Consider the following 10,569-nt stretch of genomic DNA (forward strand, 5'->3'; position numbering starts at 1 on the left):
AACGTGGTAAGGCTCAGCAACCTATTCTCCCATCCTGATTAGAAGTCTATTCCAGGTAAGAGGAGGAGCCCATGGCCTGATAGAAGGGGGAAGTCCTAGGCATGGGGAAATGTAGGGGGTGCACTACCATCTTCATCCCCTCCCTACTTGGAGCAATGGATAGGAGCCAGGGGTCTTTGTTTGGCATGTACTGGGATGACTGGTGCACTATATATAGACAGACACTTTGTTTCCCACTGGGAATCCTTGAGCAGAGGGAGGAAACTAGGGGAAAGACTGCTTGGTGCCAAAGGATTACCCTTTTTTCATGAACAGTTCAGAGGAGGGCTGATAGTCTAGGAGATCTTCTTCCCCATTAGCCCCTGCCTACTTGGAGATCAGAAGAAGGATGACCGTGTTCAGAGGATATTAATATTTGTAGTAATATTCCCAGATGGAGCTACTATGAGGTGGGTGCATAATTGTTTGGAAAACTGTTGCCAGAGAGTAAGTTATGAGTAGTTCACAGTCATGCTGGAAGGGCATATATAGTGGGGATATGCAAATGCAAAGTACACCACTTAGGAAGGAGCAATCAGTTACACACTTACAAAATGGGAAATGACTGTCTAGATAGGAGTACTGCGGAAAGGGATCTGGGGGTCACAGTGGATCACAAAGCTAGATATGAGTCAGTGTTACACTGCTGCAAAAAAAGCAAACATCACTCTGGGCTGTATTAGCAGGAGTGTTGTAAGCAAGACACGAGAAGTAATTCTTCCGCTCTACTCCACACTGATTAGGTCTCAACTGGAGTATTGTGTCCAGTTCTGGGTGCCACATTTCAGGAAAGATGTAGAAATATTGGAGAAATTTCAGAGAAGAGCAACAAAAATATTAAAGGTCTAGAAAACATAACCTATGAGGAAAGATTGAAAACATTGGGTTTGTTTAGTCTGGAGAAGAGAAGACTGAGAGGAGACATAACAGTTTTCAAGTACATAAAAGGCTGTTACAATGAGGAGGGAGAAAATTTGTTCTCCTTAACCTCTCAGGATAGGACAAGAAGCAATGAGCTTAAATTGCAGCAAGTATAGGTTGAACATTAGGAAAAACTGTTTAACTTTCAGAGTGGTTAAGCACTGGAATAAATTGCCTAGGGAGGTTGTGAAATCTCTGTCATTGGAGATTTTTAAGAGCAGGTTACACAAACACCTGTCAGGGATGGTCTAGATCTGAGGTTCTCAAACTGGGGATCACGACCCCTCAGGGGATCACAAGGTTCTTACATGGGAGGTCGTGAGCTATCAGTGTCCACCCAAAACCCCGCTTTGCCTCCAGCATTTATAATGGTGTTAAATATATTTAAAAGCATTTTAATTGATGGGGGGGGGTCATACTCAGAGGCTCGCTATGTGAAAGGGGTCACCAGTAAAAAAAAGTTTGAGACTCACTGGTTTAGATAATATTTAGTCCTACCATGACTGCAGGGGACTGGACTAGATGACCTGTCAAGGTCCCTTCCAGTCCTATGATTCTACCTGGGGGTCTTAATATCATCTGAATAACAGGATTCCTTAATCTGAGCATCAGCCTATTCCCCAGTTCAAGGTCTCAGATTCTTAAACTGCACCACCATGTGCTCTTAGCTATCTTTTTTCACGGGGTGCTGACTATGCCTTTGTGTTGTATAATTATGGCAAATGCTGTTTTGCAACGTGATGTTGCTGGGGTTTTGCGTGGGAAGTTTTAAAGAAATAAAAACATGGGCAAAGAAACAGCTTTGTTGCTTGGAGGAAGGTCAAAGAGACCTGTATTTGTAACACAACGTTCCTGGTCCAAACCAGACACACTCTTCCTCATATGGTGTTTAGCCCTACATCATGGAATAGAATTTATAAAAATGTAATTGCACTCTGTGTCTGAGGTTAAAATTAATGAGCAAAGGGTCTCCTTTAGAACGAAATGACAAACGCAGGATAAACTCAGGCAATGAGGTAGCTCAAATAAACATTCATCAACCATGAGCACCAGTGACTGACAATAAATAGTTAAGAGACTGATGTACTAAGGAACACTTCTCTGTTACGTCCGTATCTGGAAGATAGCCTTCCAGGGGAGCTGACTTAAAGCCCAGGTGGTGCAGAGAGTAGGTTTACATTGTTTTAAAAACAACTGCTCCTGGTTTTTTTAAAAGCAACTTCTGTCTCTGCAGTAGGAATTCAAGCAAACCCTCTCTCCCCGTCCCAGGGTGAGGATGTGCCAGCTATCCCTTTCGATCTAGCCTTTGGCAAGGATTTCTAGGGAAAGGATGTCTCCTTGCCTCAGACACAAAGCAGCACTTCTACTCCAGCAAGATACAGAATAGTGACTAGAGAGAAGTAATGAGTTGATGCACAAATTGGGCCATGGAACGGGTGGGGAAGGCTCTCAAACAACCTCGCTGTAACTCTGTCTCATAACCCCAGTTTCTTACTCCCCCTGGAGGGAAATTAGTACCAGATTGTTTTGAGGGAGTGAGAGAGTTCTCCTATACAGCGTAACCCATTCTATGGTACTTTGTTTTCCTCTGCTACTCGTCAGGCCCCAGCTAGGGGCGGGGGAGCCTGCTAAAGTATTGTGTCTTTAAGTCAGGCTATAGAGGCTTATCCTTCCAGCTGCAGATGGACTTGGTTCAATTCCCACTACTGGCCCCTGCCAAGAAATGCTAGTGGAGCAATCTTCGTATTCTGCTGTGTTAGGAGTTGCTTTTGCTGTGCTCAGAGCTGACAGGACCTTTCCAGGAAGATGGCTTTTTTTTTTTCTTTTGGGGGGGGAGGGGGAGAGGAGGAAGGGTTTCTGCAGAATTGAATCTTTTCCATGAACCTTTTTGATTCAATTTGACATTAATCTAGGCCCACCTGAGCTGCTGTATGGGAGAGACAGTTCAGATGCGTCATGTCCCTATTCTCCCCTACAGATCAGACTCCCTGGCTGGTCCTGGATCATGGTGTTCCCCCTTTGCCTGAACTGCAGCAGAGTCACTAATATAGTGTGTCATGGGAAATGCAGTCTATCATAGAAGCCTGGCTCATAAAAGAGAATGGAGGCATAAGGCACCTGAATTACCACTCTAAGGCCCAGTCTACTCTACAGGATTAGGTCAAATTTAGCGGCAGATACACAGCACTAGCCAGGTACACAGGAAAAGCCCCGGGGAACTTTTGAATTCATTTCCTGTTTTGTCAGGGTGGCAAACTCAGCAGCACAGGTGACCATGCAGTCCCCCCCAGAACTGTAGAGTGTAGAATGTTTCTATGCTCCCCCTATCATCTCCATCCCTGAGGTTCTCTCATATTAGAAGGCAAAAAAACAAACAAACAAAAAACAAAAAAAAAAACCCGCACTCATGATGACATGTTTTCTGAGCTCATGCAGTCCTTCTGCACTGATCATGCATTAAGCTGTGCCCTGAGGCATTCAGTGGCAGAAGCCAGGAAAGAATTAAGTGAGTGTAAAGAGCGGAAGCAGGATGCGATGCTGAGGCTAATGGGGGAGCAAACAGACATGATGAAGCGTCTGCTGCAGCTGCAGGAAAGCCAACAAGAGCACAGACCCACTGTATAACTGTGTATCCTCCTCCCCATGTTCATTAACCTCCTCACCCAGACACCCAAGAACGCAGAGGGGGAGGCTCTGGGCACCCAGCCACTCCAGTCCAGAGGATGGCCCAAGCAACAGAAAGCTGTCATTCAAACAGTTTGATTTTTAGCATGGCTGCAATAAGCAATGTGGCCTTGTCCTTCCCTCCTCCTGCACCCCACCTGGGCTACCGTTATCTCACCTTTTTTTTTTAAAAATTAATAAAGAAAGAATGCATGGTTTCAAAACAATAGTTACTTTATTTTGAAGGGGGGAGGGTGGTTGACTCACAGGGAATTAAAAATCAACAAAGGGAGTGGGTTTGCATCAAGGAGAAACACACACAACTGTCACACAGTAGCCTGGCCAGTCATGAAACTGGTTTTCAAAGCCTCTCTGATGCGCAGCGTGCCTTGCTGTGCTCTTCTAATCGCCCTGGTGTCTGGCTACTCAAAATTGATGCCAGGCAAATTGCCCCAACCTCCCACCCTGCCATAAAAGTCTCCCCCTTACTCTCACAGATATTATGGAGCACACAGCAAGCAGCAATAACAATGGGAATGTTGGTTGCGCTGAGGTCTGACCTAGTCAGCAAACAGCGCCAGCGAGCTTTTAAACTTCCAAAGGCACATTCTACCACAATTCTGCACTTGCTCAACCTATAGTTGAACCACTCCTTACTACTGTCCAGGCTTCATGAGCCATGGGAGCAAGGGGTAGGCTGGAGTAGGTGTGACCGTGTGGTGCTGCCGGCTGGGAGAGCAGCCTGAGGCAGAAGCCTTCTGCACGCATGATATTCCAGGCAGGACTAAATCTCCATGAGATGAAACTTAAAGAAGAGAATGACCTGGAGTCTCTGGCTCCCATTCGGTGCTCACCGAGGTCTGCCAGGAGTACCCAGGAGACATACGATGGCTATCCGTCCTACTTCACCCTCTGCTGCAAAGGCAAGGAGCTGCTGCTGCGTAGCAATGCAGTACCGTATCTGCCAGCAGCACCCAGGAGATGTATGGTGAGCTGTGCGGGCTCCATGCTTGCTGTGGTATGGCGTCTGCACGGGTAACCCAAGAAAAAAAAAAAGGCATGAAACGATTGTCTGCCATTGCTTTCACAGAGGGAGGGGGGCCTGACAACATGTACCTAAAACCACCTGCGACAATGTTTTTGCCCCATCAGGCATTGAGAGCTTAACCCAGAATTCCAATGGGCAGCAGAGACTGTGGGAACTGTGGGATACCTACCCACAGTGCACCGCTCTGTAAGTCCATCCTAGCCACAGTAGTGAGGACGCACTCTGCTGACTTAATGCGCTTAATGTGGACGTACGCAATCAACTGTATAAAATCGGTTTCTAAAAATTGACTTCTATAAAATCGACCTAATTTTGTCTCTAAGGGTATGTCTACACTACATGACAGCAGCTCAGGCAGAAAGTTTGACAAACTTATGTTCCGATTTGGTTCAAAAATATCCCAGTCACACGTTTCAATTTGGTAATGTCTAATGTTGTTTTGACACTTTGACCCAAAGAATATTACTGAAATATTTTAGGCCTTTCATTCACAATTAACTTTTTCGTTTAAATTCAGGTTGAAAATTGAAGTTTTCCATGGGATAAATGTTAATTTTTGACCAACTCTAGCAGTGCTCCCTTGCAGACCATAATGCTGATCCAGGTCTTCCTACCATTCACTCTCAATTGCCCTCTTAATCACATAAAGCAGGACAATGGGTCGTGAAAGAGGGTTTTGTTTTTGAAATCCCTCAGGAAAACAGTTTGATATATCAAAATATGTTTTATTCTTAAAATGGACCAGTTTACACAGTACAGTGATAGTTACAGTAGAAAAATATTTGGGTGGGAATGGAAGAGGCTAATTTCACCTTAAACGTTTACCTTTTTATTACAAAAATGCTCCAATGCTCAGTATCTGAGTGAGTAATATGATTTGCATTTTCATGTCAACATCAGCTCAGTATACCAGACAAGTGAACACAGGTGTGTGTATTGTATATATTTAGAGTTGCTACATCCCATACATTCTTAGTATCTCCCACTTCATTCTCACAGGAAAAAGATTATCTTTACACTTTGATAGCTCAGGATGTGAAGCACAAAGTGCAAAAATACACTGGGTTTGCTGAAATACGTAAAATAAAAAAAAAAATACCAAACATTTTGACTTCACAGAAAATGACTGAGGTCTGAGACGAAGCATAGAAAACTGCTCCTATTTATGTGCAAGATATTTAACTATGACAAGTATTCTTTCTAGAGAAAACCAGTGGCAACCCTGCTCTTTTTAACAGATTAGCTTTCAAAAAGTGCAGTTATCTCAGCACCTTCAATATGAAGGACCTCAGTTGCCTAAGTTTACTTTACTGCTTTGGAAAACTATTTTTGAGGGGAAGTGTTACTGACTGCAATAGGGAACAAGATACCATAAGAGCCACGACAAACATTCATAAGAAAGATCAGATCAGCAGATGAGCCAACACATTTAACTCCTCACCTATAAATTAGGGCATTTTATAAGTTACATGATCTGTCTTCTAAATAATTTTTTCCAAGATAGGATTTTTGGCATCTTAGGGATTTTTAAAAGGCACATGGCTTCTTAAATGTACATAGAGCCAAATTCTGCCTGTGAAGTCAGTGGGGTTGCATGGGTATAAGTGAAGGCAGAACTTTGAGCTTATGGTACAAGATAGGCACCTCCCACAAGATTAAATATACATAAGCATATTTACAGAGTTCACCCCTCCCATCTATCATTACTCTGTCACTTATTTTCACATATGAAGTAGTTAGAACAAAAAGGCTGCAGTTTAAGCTAATTGCACTTTCTTTATTGATTAATTCATTGTTACCCCTTAAAAATTTCCCATGTGATTTTTGGAAGACCAGCTTCCAAAAGTTTTTGCGCTTTCCTAAAATATACAGGGCATCTTACCTCTTCCCCTTCTCTCACTTTTCTGTTATCCACCCAAAAAGATACTCCTTATTCATACCACAGAATCATAACCTTGCATTTTGTTTCCATGAGGATGTAGAGGGTTAAGACAAACCTCTGTCTCAGCAGCAATATCCCATCTCTACTACATACTGTGCCATGCACAAAATGAATTGTGGCTCTGTTCACTTAACGTCCCCCCACACAATTATCACAGCTTCCCAAAACTCCACCACACAATTGTACTTCCTCACAAGTGTCTCTTAACCCATGATTAAGGCTAGTGAATAGCAAAGAAAGTCATGTATACTTAACACAGACATGCTATTTCTACAGTAGGTAACCGACTGAGGGACTTGTTTTTCCATTTTGAAATGGACCCCTTTTTCTCCAAGGGTAAGATGTGGCTGAGAAGTTTAGAAGTTCTCAGATGGTCAATTGCTTTAACTCAACAAGTCCCAAAGTGCTAGTAAATTTGGATTTGTAAGAAGAGTCAGCAAAACTTTCTAGCAGGTTTTGGTGTACTGTACATGAAGCAGAGGCTGAAGACTAACACTGTTTAGTTATTGAAAGCAGGAATGCTCATGGGCTAGTAGTTCATTCACCAATATGGGGCTGAGTTTTCAATCCTACCCCAGCTTTGCCACTCAGGAAAGAAGCCATTTGACAGCCTCGGACTGCCAAGCTGCTCATACTCTGTTTCATGTGTCTTCCTTGGAATCTTATGAACTGTGCAGTCTCTTTGAGTAGATGCTGGTGCTTGGACGCCATCAGGTTTCCATTCTGCATGGACAATCTTGTAGTTCTGACCCTCATTATTGTCCCAGAAGATGTGCTCACCACTTTGGTAAGAAATGCAGAACTCAATCTTCTTTTGAGTGGGAATGGCTGGAGGCAGCTCAATGGCAAATGAGAAAGTGTCACTGTCAGAGTCGCCATACACATTGTTCATATATATACAGTCAACATCAGTGTAGGTTTTCCACGTATCAAACGTAATTCGAACCTGAACCTTCTTCTCATAGCTCATGTTTTTCACTTTCACAGTCCCTGCCACAGCCCTTTCTTGGAGGGTGCAATTCTCAAGACAGATAAAGTTCTTCTGCAAGCGATTCCGGAAATCTAAGTAATCAGCTGAAGGCTGAGAGAAACCCAAAATCAAATTTTTCTCTTCATGTAGTTTTAAACCAGCAGTTATATCTTGAAGGTCTAACAAGTCAAACTGAAGATCCCACACTGGATGCTCCTGGATTTCAGAGAAAACATGGATTGCAGTCAGAGATAGCCCCTTTGAATCCGCAAACACAACTCGCTTCTTGGCTCGGCTTGGGGAGTGGTTCCATTCATTATTTCGACACTCAGAATCACGTTTCACGTTGAGACATGGTCTGAGAGGCTTGAATCTGTTAACAAAGTTTCTTCTTTGATAGTCATCAAGAGGGCTGAGAATTCTCTTCAGAGGTGGCGAATGGGCTAAGCAAATTCTCATGGCCACATCAACAGGCATCATGGAGCTGGGCAAAGGCCTTGGGTCCAAGATCTGTATCATTCTGAAATGTGATCAGGAAGATGGTAAGTTATAAGGTGTTTGCTCCATCAAATACACACTGGAAGAGAGTCTTCTGAAAAGCTGTGCACACTTGATTTCATTCATCATCTTAATTATTCATGGCTTGCTCTTTGCATACTCTTAAATAATGCAACCTAAATTACGATTATGACTTTCAATTACGGAAGCTGAGGAATAGCATGAAAAGTTATTCAACCATATTCGTAAATTCTGAATTGTTTTGATTCAGCCACATTCTCACCCAGCTGTTTGCTTTTCCATGAACACCTGTGCAAACAGGTTTTTATTCACACAAATCTTAGGGAAAGGTCTCATCTTCTTGCAAATGTACATGTGGCAATATGGATGAAGATTTTCATAAGGCAGCACAGGTATTAGCTATTCCTAGTGGAAGCGCTCATCTCATTTCAGAGACAAGGTGGGCGATGTAATCTCTTCTATTGGACCAACTTCTGTTGCTGAGAATGAAGCTTTTGAACCCCACTGAGCCCTTCTTCAGGTTTGAAAAGGGAACTCCCAGAGTCACAGCATAATGCAAAGTGGAACAGATTTTCCAGACCTGAAGAAGGGCTCTGCATGGTTTGAAAGCTTCTCTCTCTCACCAACAGAAATTGGTTCAATAAAAGATATTACCTCACCCATCTTTGTCTCTAATATCCTGGGACTTGACACAGCTACAACTACAGTGCACGCATCTCATTTCAGTCATACAGGCTCCAAGCCAAGACCCATAGATTCCTGCAAGTTCTCTCAATCAGGGAGCAGAGATAACACTGCATGAACTCATCATCACATAGTGCCAAATAAGTAAAAATGGATACGTTCACAGTGTTTGTTGAACACTTATAAAATGAATAATTTGTAACGTCAGTTAGTGGATAATTCAGACAAGAATGGTCAAACTACTAGATAAAAATTGTTCTCCAAGAGTAATTCACCCAGCTGCAGGTGTTAGAGGCATACCAATATCATGATTTTGGCTGCTTAATTTATGCAACAAGAACATGCTTCACCCCATCTGATTTCATTGTAGTAATCTAGTACAGTAGCCCTTAATAAAGGTATACTTTCCTAAAAGCATCTCTAAATCCATGTGTAAGTCTACTACAGGTCTGCATAAAAGCTACATGGCGTCTATTCATTTTTTTTTTAAATAAATCACCTTTCTACTGATGAAAGATTATTCACAATTACAGTATAAAAAGACATGGCTAGTTCAAACAAACTGTGTGTATATTATATATTTGTGGATTAGGGTTTCAAATGTAATACATCTGTGAAGACTGGCGTAGTTTGAATGAAGATAAAATTCTGTTGAGTCACAGGAAACAAATATTTGCTTTATCACTTTAAGAAAGGTTTCTACTTCTAAGTGCTCTCACTGGTATTGCAGAGCAGTACCAAAATATAGTGGGGGAAAAACCTTTTATGCAGACTCTGAGTCTCTTAATTCTGCCTGTTAAGGCAAGTGCAGGGGCAAGGGGGGGAATAAAAAGAGCCCTATTAGTCACTGAAGCCAAAGCAACATAAATTCAGCTTTTTCAACAGAACCAAAATAACACACACTGAAGTTTCAAAAACAACTTTCACTTATGGCTATTTTGAGAGAAACTCCTTGTGCTAGTTGTGCTTCTTTGAACTTTAGAGCACACTTACAGGGCATTAACAAACAGGCATGAGAACTAGGAAACTGACAAAAATCAGAAAGTCAGAAGTTAAGACCATTCTGGAGACATTAAATGTTAGCATTACAGATGCATGTTGACATTTTAAGTAATACAAAACAAGGGTAATGATATAAATCTTAATGTCTCAGATCCCTCCCAAAAAGCAAAATTCTGAGAAAATGGCTGATTTCACACACAGATGCATGCACTAGTTTAGGTAGTTCATAGACTCAAAAGTCAATTTAAGTACTATGTTAATCTGCACTAGTACACTAGCAAACACCCATATAATCCTTCTGCACTTGTAAGAGGGGCTTGTTATGCTCCACAGAAACTCCTAAAAATGCATTTTTTAGTATGAGGAGGAGTCCCTATCAGCAACGTTAACTCTTACAGAAGGCTTACCTGGTACAATGCATTAAATAGAGCAAACTAAGCCAGAAGAGAACAGCATGGAGAAGAAGCGGTGAAGGTTAATGAGATGCTTCTGGCTTGATTAAACCTTTGCACAATCTCCTCCCTTTCTTTCCTCCCCTCTGCACTAGCTGCTCTTTGCAGACTACCAGAGAACATAGTCTGCTGCCTGCTCCGACACCCAACCCTTTTCACGTAAAAGCCTCTGAGCAGCCAATCCCTTAGCAGCTAGCTCCTGCCAAGCCATCAGGGCAGTTACATGCTCATGTTACTGCATTTGTAAACTCGATAGACGTGTTGGCTGGAGACTGCCTTCTAGCGAAGGAAAAGTAAAGCATGAAACTATGATTTCAGAATCAGCTGG

The 10,569-nt window shown here is 42.4% G+C and overlaps 1 protein-coding gene across 1 annotated transcript; it reads right to left on the reverse strand.

Moving 5' to 3' along the window:
• Positions 1 to 5,199: 5,199 nt before the first annotated feature.
• PPP1R3C (protein phosphatase 1 regulatory subunit 3C) lies at positions 5,200 to 10,331 on the reverse strand. Its single transcript, XM_073354934.1, has 2 exons — positions 10,197 to 10,331; positions 5,200 to 8,104 (listed from the first exon to the last, which is right to left on the reverse strand). The coding sequence occupies exons 1-2, from the start codon at positions 10,208 to 10,210 to the stop codon at positions 7,156 to 7,158; spliced, it is 963 nt and encodes a 320-aa protein (XP_073211035.1). The 5' UTR covers positions 10,211 to 10,331; the 3' UTR covers positions 5,200 to 7,155.
• Between the last annotated feature and the right edge of the window lie 238 nt (positions 10,332 to 10,569).

This window comes from Lepidochelys kempii, chromosome 7, assembly GCF_965140265.1.
Source record: "Lepidochelys kempii isolate rLepKem1 chromosome 7, rLepKem1.hap2, whole genome shotgun sequence".
In the NCBI taxonomy this organism is placed as follows: Eukaryota; Metazoa; Chordata; order Testudines; family Cheloniidae; genus Lepidochelys; species Lepidochelys kempii.